This window comes from Archocentrus centrarchus, chromosome 8 (assembly GCF_007364275.1).
Source record: "Archocentrus centrarchus isolate MPI-CPG fArcCen1 chromosome 8, fArcCen1, whole genome shotgun sequence".
Lineage (NCBI taxonomy): Eukaryota > Metazoa > Chordata > Actinopteri > Cichliformes > Cichlidae > Archocentrus > Archocentrus centrarchus.
Window position 1 is genome coordinate 786,532 of NC_044353.1, and position 21,770 is coordinate 808,301.

The 21,770-nt window shown below is 44.8% G+C and overlaps 1 protein-coding gene across 2 annotated transcripts; it reads left to right on the forward strand.

Moving 5' to 3' along the window:
* The first annotated feature begins 2,711 nt into the window (after positions 1 to 2,711).
* Positions 2,712 to 21,461, forward strand: samd14 (sterile alpha motif domain containing 14). Of its 2 annotated transcripts, XM_030734954.1 has the most exons (11): positions 2,712 to 2,975; positions 6,781 to 6,833; positions 14,159 to 14,322; positions 14,483 to 14,599; positions 14,684 to 14,870; positions 15,004 to 15,103; positions 15,448 to 15,516; positions 15,599 to 15,755; positions 19,753 to 19,875; positions 19,957 to 20,103; positions 20,360 to 21,461. In XM_030734954.1, exons 2-11 carry the CDS (start codon positions 6,797 to 6,799, stop codon positions 20,513 to 20,515), a joined length of 1,257 nt encoding a protein of 418 aa, XP_030590814.1. In that variant the 5' UTR covers positions 2,712 to 2,975; positions 6,781 to 6,796; the 3' UTR covers positions 20,516 to 21,461. The 2 variants fall into 2 exon arrangements, with proteins under 2 accessions (XP_030590814.1, XP_030590813.1); XM_030734953.1 differs by lacking the exons at positions 2,712 to 2,975; positions 6,781 to 6,833 and adding an exon at positions 11,932 to 12,084.
* The last annotated feature ends 309 nt before the right edge of the window (positions 21,462 to 21,770 follow it).

Sequence of the window (21,770 nt, forward strand, 5' to 3'; positions counted from 1 at the left end):
CAGAGCGGAGTCAGTGCTGTGATGGGTTTTAAACCCAGACTGGAACACTTCCAGAATTGCATGTTCATCCAGGAAAGTCTTTAGTTGGGTGAAACAATCTTTTCCAGGATTTTTGACAAAAATGGTAGCTTGGAGACGGGCCTAAAGTTTGCTAAAACAGAAGAGCCTAGGCCAGGTTTCTTCAGCAAGGGCTGCACAACAGCATGTTTAAAACTTTTTGGCACCACACTAGAGGTTAAACTGCTATTAAAAATGCTGAGAATGAATGGGCCAAGGGCAGGAAAAACTTGTTTAACAAGCCGAGAGGGAACAACATCAAATGGGGAACCTGATGGCTTCAAACTGGAAACCAGCTTCTCTAAAAAGGAGGGAGAAACTGGCTCAAAGTGGTCAAACTGAGCTGAACAGGGTATTGGGTTAGATGGATCATGAGAAGGTGCTGAAATTAGGGCCCTAGTGCTTATCACCTTCTCTAAAAAGAAGTGAAAGAATCTATCACACATTTCACTGGAAGCTTCCAGATGGACGGGTTCATGGATATTTTTGACAGAGTTCAGTGTGGTAAAAAGCACACGGGGGTTTTGAGAGTTAGAGACAATGATATCTGAAATGAATTTCGACCTAGCAGCTTTCACAGTTTTCTGGTAACACTGCAATCTTTCTCTCAGTAATTCAAAATGAACCTGCAACCTGTCCTTTTTCCACCTCCGTTCAGCTTTCCTGCACTCCCGTCTAATGGCACAGGTATATTCATTTAACCACGGCTCTTGTGTGTGCTTTAATTGCCTAATTTTTAATGGAGCTACAGAGTCCAGGACGGTTCGGTAAATAGAATTAAACTGAAGGGTCAGCTCCTCAGTACTGGAGGCCACAGAAAGGTTTGAGGTCACTTTGTGGTCAAAAACAGCAGAGAAGTGAACAGTGATGGAAGGTTTAAGAGCACGGAGCGCATTTTTTAGCAGGTTGACAGAGAGGAACAAAATCAAATAAAACAGGCATATGATCTGAGAACACTGCATCACCAACTTCCAAATTAAGAACAGATAAACCAGAGGATAAAACAAGATCCAATGTGTGCCCACGTTCCTGAGTGGGACCATTCACAGACTGAATTAGATTAAAAGATTCCACTAAATCTAAAAAATCCTTCACCAGAGGCTTTTTGGGGCAACAAACATGAATATTAAAATCCCCAACCATTAAAACTTGGTCATACCTTGGCATGATTTCAGCCAAGAGATCAGAAAAGTCACTTAAAAAGTCTTTATTATACTTTGGTGGACGGTAAACCACTGCGCAGAGCAGCGCAGGAGAGTGGCCCCAACTCAAAAGACTCAGTTCAACAAGTTAGCGAGAGGAAAGAGGAGCTGAGCCAGAAAGCCTAAGGTAGAGGAATAAAAGCAGCCACAGTTAATCTTCCTGTAACCTCTGAGTCACCAATTCCAGCATTCAGTCAGCCAGTCCAGGTGTATCTTAGCCTATAGCAGCTGGTTCATTTGTGCTGCCAGGTGCGCATGGACGGCAGTTAGCTTCCTTAGCCAGTAGGTGTGAGTCTTTGGGGGCTGGTGCTGTCCAGCTCTTCATATTTGAGTGGGCAGGTGCTGTGATGATAAGCAGCATTTCAAAAGTCCACACTTCCTGTTAGAGGAGTTTGAGGAAGCGGGCCAAGGAAGGTAACAGGCAGTCTCTGTGGCAGGTGGATGGCTAGCTGGCTGCATGCTAACTCCACCCACTCTGACTGCAGGTGAGGATTTGAAAAGTGGGCCAGGAACCCGGGAGGCATGTTGTCCCCCAGGACCACACCTGTCTGTGGGGCCCTTGTGTGTGTGTCTGTTGGGTTAACTCTGCTTACCTCCTTGCAGAAGTGGGCATGGCCACCACTTGTTTCCCATCTACACTCAGCAGCAGTGTTAGCCCCACCCTCCTTGGTGAGATACAGAGTGGTCATTTTACCTTTCAAAAACTACAAATTATTTATTTTTGTTTATAACAAACAGAATCATGTTTTTTATAAGCAATGTGGCCGAGAGGTCAGAAATGAAGCAGAACCTTTGACCCCTAAAACTTGAGGTTCTGGTCAGGAAGCAGGTCAATAACTGAATCTGGGTCAGTGACTCTGAAGATTCATTCATAACAACAGTAATGATATTTTAAGCATTAGTATGATCTAGATTAAAGGGCATGTGCACACAGGTGGATTAACCATCACACAAACATGAACCATGATTAGCAGTACTGTTCATAAGCCTGATGCTGGGTGGTGGTCTGATAAACCTCCTCAGTCCGGTTATTGATCAGTCTCAGTGGAAAGCATCAGTACTCATTTATGACTTTATTATCTTAAAAATATTTGATCTCAGACTTTAAAAATTATTTTAATGTGTTGCATTAGCTTAATAATTAACCCATAAATTATTTCCACTCATTTTTCTCTAAATTGATAAAAGCTTTTTTATTATCTTTATTTTAAGGGTTTATTTGTTCATCTGTGTCATTTATCTGTAACTCTTTTATGAATCGTTTATTTTTAAACACATATTTCTTTGCTGAATATGTGACATCATGTTCCTTGGCTGCCTCTCTGCTCTGCCTGCTTTGCTCCATCCCTCTCTGTCTTTCAACCAATCCTCTCTCTCTCCTCCTGCTCCTCCTCCTCCTCCTCCTCCTCAGTGTGTCTCAGCTGTCCTTGGTGCTGCTCTCTCAGATGGAGGCTGCAGTATTCTGCTGAGTAGCGGTGAGCCAGCATCTCTCTGCCTCCAGCCGTCAGCAGACAGCCGGCACAGAGCTGAGCCCGAGCGTCCTGCAGGGGGAAACTACAGAACCCACAATCCTCTGCCTGAGCCCGCACTGTCGGACGGCCGAGAGTGAAGCCCCGTGGAACCCTGGGAGTCGTGGTCCCAGATCTCCAGCTCCTGGACAGAGAGAGAGAGGGGGTGACGTGCCATGACAACAGTCAGAGGGAGAGAGACGCAGAGGTGAGCTCATGTTTATTTCTATTGTTTACCTGTCCTCTCCTCTTCCTCTTCCTCCTTGTCCTCATCATCCTCCTGTCATCACTGCTTTCATCTGCTTCTCAGCCTCCATCTCTTCATGTCTTTCTCCGTTTAAACACCTCCACCCTCCACCTCCTCTGTCTGAGTCAGTCTGATGGTGCATTTTCCTGCTGGAGCTCCAGTCTGCAGGGAATGAGCTGAGCTTTGTTATCAGTGTTTGTCTCATTAGATCTGGTGTGTGTGTGTGTGTGTGTGTGTGTGTGTGTGTGTGTGTGTGTGTGTGTGTGTGTGTGTGTGTGTGTGTTGTGTGTGGTGTGTGTGTGTGTGGGTGTCTCCACCCAGTGTGAGGAGCAGCTAACAGATCAATCTAATCTTCACTGCAGCAGTTTGTACACGAGAAAAAGCGAAGTGAAAGAAATTATTAAAGTGTCGCACAACCTGAAACGACAGCTCGACAAACATGACGTCACAAAAAGACATGACACAAAAACATGCAACAGACTGAAGGAGGCAGGAAGCAACATGAGGAGACAGGACACAACACGAGGAGACAGAAAACACACGAGGAGGCAGGAAACAACACGAGGAGGCAGGAAACAACACGAGGAGACAGGAAACAACACGAGGAAACAGGAAACAACACGAGGAGACAGGGATGGACTCGGGATCTCATCTCTGCATTTTGCAGATAATATGGTTCTTCTGTCTTCACCGAGTGATAATCTCCAGGTCACACTGGGGCGTTTGCAGCCAGGTGAGAAGCAGGTGGGATGAGATTCAGTGTCTCCAAGTCTGAGGCCATGGTTCTCAGCCAGAAAAGCCTTCATGAGTGAAGATAGGAGCAGGAGATTGACAGACAGACAATTGAATCTACATTCCTACCAGTGTTAATTTCGTTGACGAAATATTTTCGTCATAGGTTTCACTAACGACCTTTTCTTCCATGACGAAAACAAGACGATAACTAAATTAAAACCACCTAAAAGGATTAAAACGATGACAAAATTAACTGAGACTTTTGTCTTGACGAAAGTCTGTTAATTTCGCAAGAAAATAATTTACACTTTCGAAAATGGCTTCATCTTGACAAATTGTCATTGTTTTTATCCTTTTAGGTGGTTTAATTTAGTAATCGTCTCGTTTTCATCATCAAAAAAGGGTAGTTGACGAAAACTATGAAGAAAGTATTTCGTCAATGAAATAACACTGATTCCTACCCTCACTACAACCACAATCTCTGTGTCTCGGTTCTCCCTTTAAAAGAGTTTGAGGAGTCAGTCATTCAGGAGGAGCTTACAGTCCTGAATATCAAAGAAGCCAGTTCACATGGTTCAGCTTCTGACCTGGATGCTTCCGTGACCCTCCAAGTTGAAGTGTTCATGTCCAGGACACTTCAGGTAATTCAGTGCACACTGGAGCCATTATGGCTCTTAGGAAGGTCTTGGTGTCCTCACAGAAGAGCTGGCTGGGAAAGGGAGGTCTGAATATAGACTGCTGTCCTTTTAACCCAGAGGGAAGCAGTTGGGATGGGACCCTGAAAGCTCACTTTCTGACTCTAGCACGACCAGAATCTCCAAAATGAACTTCACGTTTTCTTCAGCCAGACCTGAAAGCAGCGACTGAGGCCATAACCTCCTCAGGACAGAGTTTGCTGAGCTCAGAGATCAGCAGAGCGGAGGCTCATTTTCAGACCAAAGGAGTTGCCCGCCGCAGGACATTAGGAAGAATGATCAAAATTGCTGATGAACCTGGAAGTTCACATCACCCTGGTTCCCCTGATAAAGTGTTTTCCATCCTTCCATCCATTCTCTTCCACTTATCCTGTTCAGGGTCACGCTTTCTCGCATTTATGCAATATTTCTAAAATTAGAAACATCCTTTCTCAGAGTGATGCTGAAAAGCTAATTCATGCATTTATTACTTCTAGGCTGGACTATTGTAAATCATTATTATCAGGCTGTCCTAAAAGCTCCCTGAAAAGCCTTCAGCTGATCCAAAATGCTGCAGCTAGAGTACTGACAGGGACTAGAAAGAGAGAGCATATTTCTCCCATATTGGCTTCTCTTCATTGGCTCCCTGTTAAATCTAGAATAGAATTTAAAATTCTTCTCCTCACATACAAGGTCTTGAATAATCAGGCCCCATCTTATCTCAAAGACCTCATAGTACCATATCACCCCAACAGAGCACTTCTCTCTCAGACTGCTGGCTTACTTGTGGTTCCTAGGATACTTAAGAGTAGAATGGGAGGCAGAGCCTTCAGCTTTCAGGCCCCTCTTCTGTGGAACCAGCTTCCAGCTTGGATTCAGGAGACAGACACCCTCTCTATTTTTAAGATTAGGCTTAAAACTTTCCTTTTTGATCCAGCTTATAGTTAGGGCTGGATCAGGTGACCCTGAACCCTCCCTTAGTTATGCTGCTATAGGCCTAGTCTGCTGGGGGGTTCACATAATGCACTCTGTTTATACCCCACTCTGCATTTAATCATTAATTGATATTAATCTCTGGCTCTCTTCCACAGCATGTCTTTTCTCTCCCCTCAGCCCCCCCTCAGCAGATGACCCCCCCTCCCTGAGCCTGGTTCTGATGGAGGTTTCTTCCTGTTAAAGGGAGTTTTTCCTTCCCACTGTCACCAAGTGCTGCTCATAGGGGGTCGTTTTGACTGTTGGGTTTTCTCTGTATTATTGTAGGGTCTTTACCCACAATACAAAGCATCTTGAGGCGACTGTTTGTTGTGATTTGGCGCTATATAAATAAAATTGAATTGAATTGAATTGAATTGAATTGAATTGATTCACTGCTGCCTCTGCTGGATGCCAGAGGAACTGCAGCTTGAACGTGCTTCATTAAGATGAGATGATAGAGCTCTAAATGAAACGTGGTAGCATGGATTATGACTGGGATCATATTTGAATGACCTGAATCGTGTTTTTTGAGTGTGTTTTCTCGGTTTAGTGCTGCAGCTCCTTTAGCCTGAGTGCATCAGTTGTCCATCTGTTTATTGCTCACACAGCGGCTGCAGGGTGAGGCAGCAGATGGCCTTTCTCCTGAGATACCTGCCCACTCTTTGTCTCTTATTTTCGGTGTGCCTCTCTTTTATTGGTCTACCTGTTGGTCCATTCCTGCTTTGGTTTTGAAAATGATTTTTGTGCAGGACAGGCATTTGTCCATTTAACCCCACCCTTCCTCCACCACAGTCCTACCCAGATTCTGTTGAGTCAAAGATATAAAACCAGTGTGTCACAGCAGAGTTTTCTCTGTAAGCAGCTCCTGTCTGCAGATTTCAGGACAAATATCACAGAATCGCTGAGACAGTCCTGAAGTCACTCTGAAATTAAGCACATCCATCCAACCATCCATCCATCCAACCATCCATCCATCCATCCATCCAGCTGTAATGACTCTGAGGTTGAAGCAGATTGGTTTGACATGGCTCAGCATCATCAGTCTGCATCTTCCGCTGAATCCATAACAAGGAATGCAGAGGTCACCTGCTCATGATGTGTTCACTTAAGTGAGGAAAAAGTGGGAAACCGCAGTGGTAGGCAGATTTGATCAAAAAGAAATTGGCACCAATGAAGAAAACTATCACAGACATATTCTGGGTCCTGTTTGGGGATTTACCTGAGCTTGTTTGGTCACATGACCATACACATCCTCCATCACAGGAAAAATTGTGCTTTTACATTGAACTGTACCATTTTGCAGGTGCTCACTGTCTTCAGGTGACAGACTGCTCCTTTAAATTCAGTCATGGACCTTTGATTTGGTCTCTTCCTGTGAACAGATACAGCTGAGGAGCCATGTCTGCCAGCCTCGACGATACTGACAGCGTTTTTGGTGAGTCACACACACACACACACACACACACACACACACACACACAGACATGGGGTTAGGGTTAGGGGTCGGACTGCACTTTAAGCTCTTTTTCTCATAAAGTTTCTGTTTGATAAAAATCCAACATGAAATCAGCTGAAGGAACTTTTTGTTCTTTCCTCTTTCTAATATCGTCAACTGACACCCTCCCCACCCCCCACCCTCCTCTAATATCATTTACTCTCTCCTCTGAGCCTCCCGCTCCATTAAGTCTTTATTTCCTCTCTCTGTCACCTGGATTGAAGGCTTCTTCACCAGATCCTCTGTTTCCCCCCCTCCCCCTCCACTCCTCATCTCGTTACCTCCCCCTCTTTCCCCCCTGGGAAATATCCTGCAGTCAGTTCAGTGTGGGGGAGGGGCAGGGGAAGCCTTTATGTTGAATGATGATGAAGATGAAGAACCTGCAGTAACAGCATTACTGACACAATGTACAAAAATCATGTTGATTATCAGTTATCAGATCCATAATCATTACCATCAAATCAAATCAAATCAAATCAAGGATTATTTGTCACATACCTGGTCATACACAGTACAACTGGCAGTGAAATGCTTTTGTGACTGCTCCGCCACCCTGATTACAAAACTACTGAATAGTTAAAAAATATATTATACAGAAATAGAATGTATTTAAAAGTATAAGTATATAAACATTAGAAAAATTAACAATATAATTAAAAAGAACAAATTAAATTAAGTAAACATTAACAATATAATTACAAGGGGCAATTTAAAGTGAACCAGTGCGTAAAGTGACAGCAGTGCAGATGCTACATAATTCTGTACAGATGTGATAATAATAAATACACAAGTACTAATCTATACATATACATACATATACACATAAAAACAGTATACATGCATATACTTATATACACATACATATGTCCACATATATACACATACGTATACATATAAGTCTGACGTTGTGTAAATTGGTCCTAAATGCTATGTTCGTTGAGGAATCGAATAGCTTGTGGGAAAAAGCTTCTTCTCATCCTCTCTGTTTTGGCTTGTAGAATACGAAACCGCTTCCCAGATCGTAACAGAGAAAACAGTCCGTTACTGGGATGACTGGGGTCCTTTAATATCCTCCTGGCCCTTGTCCAGCACCGTTTCCTGTATATGGACTGCAGGTCAGGAAGCTCAGTCCGGATTATGCGCTCAGCTGAACGTACCACCGTTTGTGGAGCCTGCCCATCCTGCTTGGTGCTGTTTCCGAACCAGGTTGTGATGTTTCCCGTAATGATCGATTCAATGGTGCAGGTGTAGAAGTTACGAAGCACCTTGGATGGTAGTTTGAAGTCCCTTAAGTGTCTAAGGTGATAAAGACGGTGATGGGCTTTCTTTGCCAATGCAGTGGTGTGGCAAGACCATGACAGGTCCTCAGAGATGTGAACTCCATGGTACTTGAAATTGTCTACTCTTTCCACTGCAGTGCCACTGATCATAACGGGGTGATAGTTCCTCTCCTGCTTTATGCTGCAGTCCACTATCAACTCCTTTGTCTTGCTGACGTTAGGAAGGAGATTATTGTCCTGGCACCAGTCCTCCAGGTGTTTAATGTCCTCTAGGTAGGCCCTCTCATCATTGTTAGAGATCAGGCCCACTACAACAGTGTCGTCAGCAAACTTGACAATGGTGGTAGAGCTGGAAGTGGCCACACAGTCATATGTGTACTGTGAGTAGAGCAGGGGGCTCAGGACACAGCGCTGGGGGGCGCCAATGCTAAGTGTGAGTGCGGGTGAGATGTGTTTTCCTACCCGCACAGCTTGTGTTCTGTCCGTCAGGAAGTTGGAGATCCAGTGACACAAGGATGGGTGAAGTCGCAGGTTCTCCAACTTGATGGTTAGTTTAGAGGGTATAATCGTGTTAAATGCTGAGCTGTAGTCAACAAACAATTCAATTCAATTCAATTCAATTCAATTTTATTTATATAGCGCCAAATCACAACAAACTGTTGCCTCAAGGCGCTTTGTATTGTGGGTAAAGACCCTACAATAATACAGAGAAAACCCAACAGTCAAAACGACCCCCTATGAGCAGCACTTGGTGACAGTGGAAAGGAAAAACTCCCTTTTAACAGGAAGAAACCTCCAGCAGAACCAGGCTCAGGGAGGGGCAGTCATCTGCCGCGACCGGTTGGGCTGAGGGGAGAGAAAGACATGCTGTGGAAGAGAGCCAGAGATTAATATCAAATAATGATTAAATGCAGAGTGGAGTATAAACAGAGTAAATAAAGTGAATGAGAAACAGTGCATTATGGGAACCCCCCAGCAGACTAGGCCTATAGCAGCATAACTAAGGGAGGGTTCAGGGTCACCTGATCCAGCCCTAACTATAAGCTTTATCATAAAGGAAAGTTTTAAGCCTAATCTTAAAATAGAGAGGGTGTCTGTCTCCTGAATCCAAGCTGGAAGCTGGTTCCACAGAAGAGGGGCCTGAAAGCTGAAGGCTCTGCCTCCCATTCTACTCTTAAGTATCCTAGGAACCACAAGTAAGCCAGCAGTCTGAGAGTGAAGTGCTCTGTTGGGGTGATATGGTACTACGAGGTCTTTGAGATAAGATGGGGCCTGATTATTCAAGACCTTGTATGTGAGGAGAAGGATTTTAAATTCTATTCTAGATTTAACAGGGAGCCAATGAAGAGAAGCCAATATGGGAGAAATCTGCTCTCTCTTTCTAGTCCCTGTCAGTACTCTAGCTGCAGCATTTTGGATCAGCTGAAGGCTTTTGAGGGAGCTTTTAGGACAGCCTGATAATAATGAATTACAATAATCCAGCCTAGAAGTAATAAATGCATGAATGAGCTTTTCAGGATCACTCTGAGAAAGGATGTTTCTAATTTTAGAAATATTGCGCAAATGCAAAAAAGCAGTCCTGCATATTTGTTTAATATGTGTATTGAAGGACATATCCTGGTCAAAAATGACTCCAAGATTTCTCACAGTGTTACTGGAGGCCAAAGTAATGCCATCCAGAGTAAGTATCTGGTTAGACACCATGTTTCTAAGATTTGTGGGGCCGAGAACAAGAATTTCAGTTTTATCTGAATTTAGAAGCAGGAAATTAGAGGTCATCCAGGCCTTAATATCTTTAAGACATTCCTGCAGTTTAACTAATTGATGTGTGTCATCTGGCTTCATTGATAGGTAAAGCTGAGTATCATCTGCATAACAATGAAAATTGATGCAGTGCTTTCTAATAATACTGCCTAAGGGAAGCATGTATAATGTAAATAAAATTGGTCCTAGCACAGAACCCTGTGGAACTCCATAATTAACCTTAGTGTGTGAAGAAGACTCCCCATTTACATGAACAAATTGGAGTCTATGATATAAATATGATTCAAACCACTGCAGTGCAGTACCTTTAATACCTATAGTATGCTCTAATCTCTGTAATAAAATGTTATGGTCAACAGTATCAAAGCTGCACTGAGGTCCAACAGGACAAGTACAGAGATGAGTCCACTGTCAGAGGCTCTAAGAAGATCATTTGTAACCTTCACTAATGCTGTTTCTGTACTGTGATGAATTCTGAAACCTGACTGAAACTCTTCAAATAAACCGTTCCTCTGCAGATGATCAGTTAGCTGTTTTACAACTACTCTTTCAAGAATCTTTGAGAGAAAAGGAAGGTTGGAGATTGGCCTATAATTAGCTAAGACAGCTGGGTCAAGTGATGGCTTTTTAAGTAGAGGTTTAATTACAGCCACCTTGAAGGTCTGTGGTACATAGCCAACTAATAAAGACTGATTGTTCATTTTTAAGATTGAAGCATCAATAATTGGAAAGACTTCTTTGAACAGTCTAGTAGGAATGGGATCTAACAAACATGTTGCTGGTTTGGAGGAAGTAACTATTGAAGTTAACTCTGAAAGATCAACTGGAGCCAAAGAGTCTAAACAAATACCAGCAGTGCTGAAAGCAGCCGAACATGAAGATAAATCTTTGAGATGGTTATGAATAATTTTTTCTCTGTCTAAAATTTTATTTGTAAAGAAATCCATGAAGTCACTACTAGTTAACGTGAAAGGAATACTCGGCTCTACAGAGCTCTGACTCTTTGTCAGCCTGGCTACAGTGCTGAAAACAAACCTGGGGTTGTTCTTATTTTCTTCAATTAATGATGAGTAGTAAGATGTCCTAGCTTTACGGAGGGCTTTTTTATAGAGCAACAAACTCTTTTTCCAGGCTAAATGAGCATCTTCTAATTTAGTGAGACGCCATTCCCTCTCCAGCTTTCGGGTTATCTGCTTTAAGCTGTGCGTTTGTGAATTATACCACGGAGTCAGGCACTTCTGATTTGAAGCTTTCCTTTTCAGAGGAGCCACAGTATCCAAAGTTATACGCAGTGAGGATGTAAAACTATTGACGAGATAATCGACCTCACTGGGAGCAGAGTTTAGGTAGCTGCTCTGCACTGTGTTGGCACTGAAGAGCATAATAATGAAGGAATTAGATCCTTAAACTTAGTTACAGCACTTTCAGAAAGACTTCTACTGTAATAAAACTTATTCCCCACTGCTGTGTAATCCATTCAAGTAAATGTAAATGTTACTAAGAAATGATCAGACAGGAGGGGGCTTTCAGGGAATACTGTTAAGTCTTCAGTTTCTATGCCATATGTCAGGACAAGATCCAGAGTATGATTAAAGTGGTGGGTGGGCTCCTTTACATTTTGAGAGAAGCCAATTGAATCTAACAATAGATTAAATGCAGTGTTGAGGCTGTCATTCTCAGCATCTACATGGATGTTAAAATCACCCACTATAATTATTTTATCTGAACTGAGCACTAAATCAGATAAAAAGTCTGAGAACTCAGACAGAAACTCTGAGTAAGGACCAGGTGGACGATAGATAATAACAAATAAAACAGGTTTTTGATTTTCCCAGTTAGGATGGACAAGACTAAGAGTCAGGCTTTCAAAAACAGCATTTTAATATAATTTCCCCTCCCAGTGTCCAGGCGTGTTAGTGTGGTGTGGAGGAGGTAGGTGATGGCATCATCTGTGGAACGGTTGGGGCAGTATGCAAACTGTAAAGGGTCCATAGAGTCCGGAAGTGATGAGGTGATGAAGTCTCTGATGATCCTCTCAAAGCACTTCATCACGACTGATGTCAGGGCCACTGGGCAAAAGTCACTGAGGCAGGCTGGCTGGTTCTTCTTCGGGACTGGAACGATGACGGACTGTTTGAAGCACGCTGGTACGATGCCCTGGGTCGGGGATAAGTTGAAAATATTCGTAAACACCGGTGCTAGCTGATCCACGCAGGCTTTGATGACTCGGCTGGCGATCCCGTCCGGTCCCGCTGCTTTCCTGGTGTTCACTCTCCTGAAGGCTCTCCGTACATCACTCTCCCTGATGATGAGGGGTCTCTGCATTCCAACGAGCTCCGTCTGCATGCTGGACACACCGGTAGCCCTGTTAGCATCGCTAGCGCTGTTAGCGTTGCCGGCTGTAGCCTCGAAGCGAGCGTAGAAGGTGTTCAGCTCGGTTGCCAGAGACGCGTCCGCACTCACTAGTCTGGAGGGTGGGCTTCCAGCTCGTATCAGCTGTTACTAAGTCATGTTCAAACACTGCTCTGTGTGCATGGTGGGCTCCATTCATCCAGATGTAGATCAGTCTCTGATATCACAGGAACCAACTTCAACAATATCTTTAAATCGATAATAATGATTCATATTAATGATGATTCATATTAATGATGATTGCGCTCATCACTTTTTTGCCAGCAGCTGGTTTTCATAAACTAAATTCAGTTCAATTCAATTCAATTCAATTTTATTTATATAGCGCCAAATCACAACAAACTGTCGCCTCAAGGTGCTTTGTATTGTGGGTAAAGACCCTACAATAATACAGAGAAAACCCAACAGTCAAAACGACCCCCTATGAGCAGCACTTGGTGACAGTGGGAAGGAAAAACTCCCTTTAACAGGAAGAAACCTCCATCAGAACCAGGCTCAGGGAGGGGGGGTCATCTGCTGAGGGGGGGCTGAGGGGAGAGAAAAGACATGCTGTGGAAGAGAGCCAGAGATTAATATCAATTAATGATTAAATGCAGAGTGGAGTATAAACAAAGTAAATAAGGTGAATGAGAAACAGTTCATTATGTGAACCCCCCAGCAGACTAGGCCTATAGCAGCATAACTAAGGGAGGGTTCAGGGTCACCTGATCCAGCCCTAACTATAAGCTTGATCATAAAGGAAAGTTTTAAGCCTAATCTTAAAAATAGAGAGGGTGTCTGTCTCCTGAATCCAAGCTGGAAGCTGGTTCCACAGAACTTAAATCTTAGAATTAGAAATGAATAAGCAGCTTCTGGTTCACACGCCGCCGACACAATCAGCACACATCATCACTTTTATTTGTGCAGTCAATTTCTTTTGTCCTGACAGATCAGCTCAGGCACTTTACTCCCAGAGCTTTGCTTTCTTCAGCCACAGTGAGTGTTTCAGGTACTGCAGCCGGACAACCCTTTAACCATCATCGCTCTGAAGGAACGCTCTTCCTCTCTTTGGAGTCCTCCTCAGTGAGCAGTGCTGCTCTCTTACAGCAGCTTTCCCCATGATCCACTCAAGGTTTCCTCAGACCATCGCACTATTGTGCAATGCTCCTCAAACTCTGTGTGTGTGTGTGTGTGTGTGTGTGTGTGTGTGTGTGTGTGTGTGTGTGTGTGTGTGTGTGTGTGTGTGTGTGTGTGAGATGGTCAGCATGCTGAATATTTGATGGAGCCTTGATGGGGTGAGTGGGAGGAGGAAGAGGAGCTCATTATGTTGGAAAACTTGTAGCATCATCACAAAAACCTGCAGCATAAACATCAGCTCTGCACTGACTGCGATCCTCTTCCTCTGCATTCAGACTCAGTGAACACCTTCATCAGCTGAAACCTGTGAAACATGTGGAGGTTCACTGTGACTTCCTGAAGAGGTCATCCCTTCTTATTTAGAGGAAACCTCCACAGAAGAAACACATTCAGAAGCTGCCCGAGAATCTGCCTGTTTTTAGGTTCCTTCCGTTTCTCAGGGATCCTGACAGGTTTGTCTGAACACATGTAGCAAACTACGTCACAGAGAGTTCAGCTTCCCTTCCTCGTCCTGATGACATCACCAAAACAGTCCAATCACTGGGTGACCTGTGATTGGAGGAATCCTGAATATTTTCCAGATGAGTCTGCATCAATAACCTGCAGGCAGGGTCATCAGAGGTCAGAGTTCATCTTCCCCAGTCCTCCTCTGCCTCAGTGTTACAGTCATGAATGTGTCTGTGGGTGTTTCAGACCTGAACGAGGCGATCCCAGAGACTGAGCTGCTGGATAACAGCATCCAGAAAGGCCGCGCCCAGCTGTCCGTCAAAACACGAAGGCACCGCCCCTCCAGATCCCGTTACCGTGACAGCATTAGCTCAACGGAGGGCGACGACTGCCTGGACAGGAAGGCGGAGGTCAGTTATTCATGTGTATCTCACATAAAGACGAAGGCAATGTTGTATCCATGCTGTGCAAAACACAAGACAGAAAAACAATTAAAATGTTAAAAAAGAATAACTGTACACAATTTATAGGAAATATGAATAATATTACAATGTGTGTTTGTGATATTAGGACAGCCCGTTACACTCTGCCCGCTCACCTCTCCACCTGGCCATGCGAGGCTCCTCCCCCTCTCCTGATTCGCTGCTGTCTGCTAGAAGCCCTGGATTCTCCTTTGACACATCGCTGGTGAGACCACAGAGAGCCCACGACAGGATTTAAAAATGTAAACATCTAAAAGTTTCAGCGTCCTGGTTCACTTTCATTTCTCAGGGGCGTCGCTCTCCAGAGGACGGAGGCGTGTCATTGGCTGGTCCGCCTCGAGGGCGGTACCGTCAGCTGACCAATGCGACTTCTCAGGAGGCCCTGGTGACACCGAGCAGCTCGCCATCTAAATCCTGCCCCTCCACCGACAGCTCACCTGTCTACATGAGGAGGAACAGGAGACCCGACAGCGAAGGTACACACCTGTGCACATTTGTGATGATTGACAAATAATATTGCACTGATACTAATGTGTGTGTGTGTGTGTGTGTGTGTGTGTGTGTGTGTGTGTGTGTGTGTGTGTGTGTGTGTGTGTGTGTGTGTGTCAGTGTTGGTGTCTGATACAAGTCGAGACACGAGTCCAGCTGACCCCGGAAGTCCGACCGTCATCTTTGACAAGAAAACCAAGAGACGCTTCCTGGACTTGGGGTGAGACACACACATGTTGGTCTTCCTATCTTTGTGAGGACCCAGGCCACTCGCTGTAATCTTAAGGAGAGGACCCCAAAAAAAGGACTGTTGAGTCAGTTAGACCGGGCCTTTCACAGCGCTGATTAGCTCTGACCAGTTTTTCAGGTGTTTTAAATATGTTTGACATTTGTAACTGATGAGGTCATTTGCATTCATCATCCAGGCTGCCTGACAGTCTCGGAGCTGTTTCCTCCTTTTCAACAAAATGCCCATGATCAGAATGAGCTGATGGTTGGCTTTACTAACTGAACATGTGATAAATGATGAAGGTTCTTTAATTGTCCTCCCGGTCTCTTTCACAGGGTGACTCTCAGGCGTTCGTACATCAGAGTGAGGAAAGATAAATCCAACAGGCTCTCTGTGGGCAGCAGGTGGCGCCATCACATACAACATTTACAAAGATGAACATGTGTTTGATGCGTTTCCTGCCCTGATTCTCTCCTGTGTCCTCAGAGAGCCATCTGAGAGTCCGTCCCGTTCCTCCGGTTCCTTCATCTCCTTTTCCTGGTTCACTGAAGGACGTGGGTCACTCTCCTCTTCTGGTACTCCACCCTGCTCCCCGAAAATCCCCCCACTGAGCTCCCCAAGACCACGAAAGTCTCACTCCCAGGTATGAGACAAACACAGCACCATGTACGGTGGACCTAAAGTGCAAAACTAATCAACAAAAGGAAAATATTTCAGAAATTCCAGAACCAAAACAGCAACCATCCTTAGAGTTTACAGATGTCTCATAATCCTGGAGACATTGTTGTTTCTCTGTTACTCTCAGCAGTTTTCTCAAGGGAATTTTATATTGAGTTGGGAGAGGAGATTGGGATCATAAGGGAATATTATAACAAAGGATATTCATATGATAGGTTTCTGGATATTATTTCAACACATCGGGACTTTAAAATGTTTATTTGGACCCTTAAAGCTGGAGAGCATTGGGTGTAAAGACAAAAAAACACATGATTCAGTATTTTCTGTTGGGTTCAACCATGATAATAATTTTATCTCCAGGTTATACAAAGTTCATATTTTCAGGGACTTGGGTTCAGTTTATTCACAACCAAGATATGTTGCACCAACTTTCTCCATAAAATAAAATAATTTCATTGTTCCTGTATATTTCCTTTGTTGTTGGATTTGGCACCTCAGAGCCACCGTAGTACTTTATCTTTTGTGTTTCTTACCTCCTCCAAACACTTTTCATTCATCATCAATGACCAATGAGCAATGCATGAACAGTACAGAGGGCAGGGCTGTAATTCACAGGATGACCTGCTGGTGGCAGTGTGACCTCATTGTTCTAACCCCTAAAAAGAGACACATGCTACTTTCCCACCGCCGAGGAGCCGGTGCTCGTGCCAATGCTGGTGCTGGTTTCAATGAACCGGCAAAACGCTTAAGAACGGGCCCGCGTTTCCACCATATTTCTGTGAACTGCTCCTTTACGTATGAGTGTGGGCGGGTCCTCGTCTGGACACGAAGCTGAAGCGCACAAACGTGGGAGAACACGCTCTCCTTTCTGTGCTGCAAATACGTTTTAGGGTCCAAACCAAACTACTGCAGCATCTGTGTGCAGCACAGAGGGAAACACAGACAGCGATTAGAGCAAGACGACAAGTACGCACTTTGTGTCCTTTTATCTGTGATATGAACTGATACAAAGCAGCAAGTTCAGCCTTAGAGCCCAACCTAATTCACAGCTGTGAAAATCGCTTCTCTTTTCTCCTGTAATACACATGTAATATGGTAGAAAACTTGATGTTGAGACGGCAGAGTCACGCCCTTCTGCCGCTTTCATCACGCGTTCTTGGTTTGAGACCAGCTGGTTTGCGGGGCCGGAATTGAACCCCTTTTTTGGCCGAGCACCGAGTGTTTCTGTGGTGGAAAACCCGCCTAACGGTTCAAATAAAGGCACCGGCTCCAGAACCCTGTTGGTGGGAAAGAGGCTACAGTGATGCAGCAGTGTGCCTGCTTGGCTCTTTTAAGCTGTTTACAGGTTTAGCTCAGAGCTTCTTTGTTGATTACAAAAGTTCTGCAGATGAAGATGGACCTGCAGCTGCTGACGATCAGGAGTTAGTGTCTTCAGAACTATTAAAACTATAGCATGAGGGTAACAATAAAATTCACATTACAACCAATGCCAAGTGCTGCACAGCACTTGCTCCTACTCTGTCACAACATGAATTAACATCAAAGTCAGTTTCTATGCAGATGACACTGAGTTATTTTGCCATCCTGCCTGCAGATTCTAATTATTAACTCAAACGTAAACCTGCAGATTAGTCTGTTTCCTCAGCTGCTTTGACCCTGATGCTACAAAGACAGAGGACTCCAGGATGATTTTCCACCCTGTGAATCCAGAATCCAAACTCTCCAGGAAAAGGCCAGCCTATAGTTGAAGAAAAGGTGTGAGGAGAAGCAACTTCCCAAAGCTGACAGAATTTTTTTTTTTTTAATCCAGAATCAGAACTGCTTCAGCTTAAAAATGTCTGTCCATCCACATGTGAAAACAGCGTCACGAGAGAGGCTGTGACTGTGGCCAGTGATGAGCATGGTGAAAATAGTGAAAGGTTTCTGTGCAGTTTGCATTCAGGTTTTCCAATAATCTACATCAGAATGTTCCATAGGCACCAAAAACTATCAGCAATCTGCCTTTAACAGCTGACATTTCAGCCACAAAAGCCACTGTTTCAGATCAGTGTTGGCTCAGCATTCAATAACCCCTGCACTGTTGTCTCTGGACCTCATCCTGCTTTAAAGCACACCAAAACCAAAGGCACAACTCTCTGCTGGCAATGGGAAAGGAGTCGGTCATTTTGTATTGGGTTCATCATTTTAACAGACGTATTATTTGAGATGCAGGAGCTGTCTCTGAGCTGACTGAGACTGGTGCAGGAAGGACAGCTGCACACAGCAGCTCAGCTCTGATATGTTCCAGCTGATTGCAGAGCTGAGGTGTTAAATGTGCACACAGTGTATCAGGTTGCAGTGTGTGTTTGAGCGGACTGATTCATTGATTTTACTCGTGTTGGCCGACAGTCCGTCACATGATCACACCGCCGCGGTACGTTTAGTGGTTGATGATAAATGTTCGGCTGCTGTAGCCTGGAGGAACTCTCATCCTCTCATTGGCTGTTTCCTTTTATCTCTTCTCTTTATGGCTCGCTCTCTTTCTGCTCAGAGGAAGGAGCTCCATTAAACATCCATCACAGAGCTGCTAATGGTTCTAATAGGCTTTAGTGTGTGTGTGTGTGTGTGTGTGTGTGTGTGTGTGTGTGTGTGTGTGTGTGTGTGTAGTGATGACTGCTTTTTGAAGTGTATATCAATATGCAAGTCTAAAATATTTCATAATATTTAAGTTTCTTGAAGATGTTTCACATCTCATCCGAAAGGCTTCTTCAGGTCTAAAACCAACTGATGGAGAGTCCCAGGTACAGATACAAAAGTCAGTCCTACATAGTTCTTTAATATGTGCATTGAAGGACAACAATGACTCCAAGATTTCTCACAGTGTTACTGGAGGCCACAGTAATGGAAGACATTCGACTACGGTTGCTGGTGTCACCAGCTTCACGTTTCTCAGAGTCACCAATAACCAGAGTTTTCCTGGGAGCTGTCATGTCGGGCGGTGTGACAGGCTGGGATGGACCCAGACGCAGGACACCAGAGACTGACATAACTAAAAAGTGTTTATTGCCAAACAAAAACCAAAATCCCTGTGGAAGCCACACACACACACACACACACACACACACACACACTCCAACATAACCTAATCAACAACATGAAAACAAGCAGAGAAAACACAGGACTTAAATAAACAGGAGGGCTAGTGAGGGAAGTGGAAACAAGAGGGAACGCAGGTGAACCAAATCACACTGACGAGGCAAGGAAGCAAAACTGAACACACTGCACACAAACAACACCCTACCAAAATAAGACAGGAAGTAACCTGACGCTTACACACAGAAACGTAACAAAACAGAACTATACAAAAGGAACATAAAACACTGGGCCCCCGGGCCAGGACCATGACAGGAGCAGACACGGTCTCTGTGGGGGTGGAGTTTTAGTCCTTCAGCTGAACAAGTTGCAGATGTTTAATCATAAAGTCTTAGTTCTTTCAGGCCACAGAGTCACAATCCAGGAAGATCAGCTGATCTCAGGGTCTGCCCATGTCAGTTGATTCCCTTCCAACTAGAAAACCTCGTACAGGATTTCCTGTTCCTCTGTGTCAGCCTGAATATGTCGCTGTAAATCTGCACGCTGCTTTGTAACCCAGCTTCTTCTTCCATGCTGTGTCTGACATAATCATTGTCCCATTTGTTACCACTGATGCTTTGGCTTTAGGCCTCTTACATATGAGGGTGGGGGGTTCCCAGATCAGCCATGAGCGCTCTCAAAGACAACAGGTGAAACGGTCTTCTGTTCACTCGGTGGTCCTGTCTCAAACCCATAAACGGTTTACACACAGACACACACACACACACAGACTCACAGCAGGACCGGTCGGCAGCACGGTGATGATGATCTTGCTCTGTATGAATGCCCTTTGAGTGCTTTTAGTGAAATAAAGCAGCTGAAGCAGTGACGTCTCTGTGCTCTTCCTGCAGGAGTCGGCTCTCAGTGAGGAGTTTTCTCCTCCTCACACCTCCTCCTCCACCTCTCCTCCCATTGACTCCTCTTCTTCCAGATCCTGCCATCCCTACCACACCCTGTCTCAGTCCTCTGATGAGGTAAAACACACACACCAAAATGTCCTCATCTACTTTCAGTGGATCTCATAGCTGTGACTCACTGTGCTCCCTCCTCTTCAGCCCTGTGATGAACCCCACTCTTCCTGGACGACTCAGCAGGTCTGTCAGTGGCTCAGAGGACTCAACATGGAGCAGTATGTCCCAGAATTCAGTGCGAGAGACATCGATGGACAGCAGCTGCTGCAAATGGATGGCAGCAAACTGAAGGTGAGGATGAGGAGGAAAACTGAACTTTCCTGAGACACTCATATAAAGTTGTAGCCTCAGGTAAAGACTGACTGACACAGTCAGTGCAAAGTTTAGAGGTTAAGTTCATTTAAATGCACTCAGGTAAACTCACAGATGTTGAAAAATGAAAGCAGAGATATTTATAGAAGGTTTGGACGTTCCAGCTTTCCTCACTGATCACTGAAGCCTGCACAGTTTTTAGAGGTTGGAAAATAACTGCAGCTGTCCTCTGCAGGGTCTGGGCGTGCTCAGTTCGTCTGATCGCAGCGCTCTCAAGCGTCGTATCAAGGATGTCCAAAGTGCAGCAGAGAAGGAGAAAAAAGCTCTGGACAAGCTGGAGAAACAGAAAGAAAAACAGCGAAGGAAAGACCAGGAGCAACGCAGGAACTGAGCCCACCACCAGAGGGAGGCAGAGGACGGCAGGAGGGAGTGACGGGTGGAGAGAGGATGGAGAGAGGAGTGCTTCAGAGTGTGGAGAGGCAAACAGCAGGAGCAGATTTCTGTTGGAGTGAAGGTTCGACATGATAAACAGTCACTGGAAAACCTGGAATTCCATCATCCCCACAGCATCTCCAGGCCTGGAAATGTTCTGGAAGAAACTGCAAACCTACGCCTCTACTTAAAGTTTATTGTTCTGGAGGCCATCAAAGGGAAAATTTCACAGAAGATTATGGCATTACTTTTCATTTGCCATAAAGCAGTGAGGTCACTTTTCATCTAATGTTCCCACCATTTAATGTTCCAACCTGGCGGCTGCTGAAGTCGAACGCTGGATGGCAGGAACATGAATGAATGCTGAACTCGACAGGTTTCCACTCGCTGCTGCTTTGAGTCCCTCTGGTTATTCTTCTTCTTTGGTTTAGGTAAGCCAGCAGCTGTGTAAGGTGTGTTTCTTCTTCTTCTTTTTGGTCACAGTATCCCGCTGTCAGCGGCTCGTGGTTTGGGACCAGCAGAGTCTCGGTGCTGCTCTGGGACCAGTTTTTGTGGCTTAGATTCTGTTCTCTGTTTCCTGTAATGACATTAACTTCATACTGACCCTCAGACTGCCTCTTTGGGAAAGGGCCGGTTTCATCCTAATGAAGGAGGTTTTAGAAGTCCTTAGGAAGGGCAGGGTGTGTTTTGGAGGGTCTGTTCAGGTGTGTGAGGTCCAACAGGTGTTGTTTGCCGTCCGACAGAAACAGGCAACGACTGTGAACCTTCGGTGGTCTCTGGGGGCAGAGACCGACATCGTTCTGCAGAAAGCCAAGAAGAAGTCAGATTATTAACCTTTGGAGATGTTGTTTCTGACCTCTGACCTCTGACAGTCTGTGTTAAAATGTTCATGTCAATAAATAAATCTGTGGGAAAATTTTACAGCCATCTTTGTTTTCTTTCTAAAAACATTTCCAGTGTTTGGCCCGTGGGCCGGACTTTGGACACCCCTGGTTTAGACTTTAAAGGGTTTCAGGCAGTTTTACTTTTCCCGGGTTCAGGCTCAGACGCCCCCCCCCCCCCCCCCCCCCCCCCCCCCGCCCCCCACCCTCATTAAAAAGATTAGCAACATGTATCAAATCCACCCTTCTGCACCTACCAGCTGCTGCAACGTAGGATTCCCGGCAAACACAACCAAATCAAAATCCATCACCCCCCCCAAACCAAAACACCAA

What these genes read in the sequence shown, in the direction of transcription:
- samd14 (XM_030734953.1), top strand. Translation starts at nt 11,952, where the DNA reads ATGAAGTCTCTGATGATCCTCTCAAAGCACTTCATCACGACTGATGTC. An exon ending in CAGGAGACCCGACAGCGAAG is followed by an intron (nt 14,871 to 15,003) that starts GTACACACCTGT and finishes TGTGTGTGTCAG; the next exon opens with TGTTGGTGTCTGATACAAGT. An exon ending in TGGATGGCAGCAAACTGAAG is followed by an intron (nt 20,104 to 20,359) that starts GTGAGGATGAGG and finishes TGTCCTCTGCAG; the next exon opens with GGTCTGGGCGTGCTCAGTTC.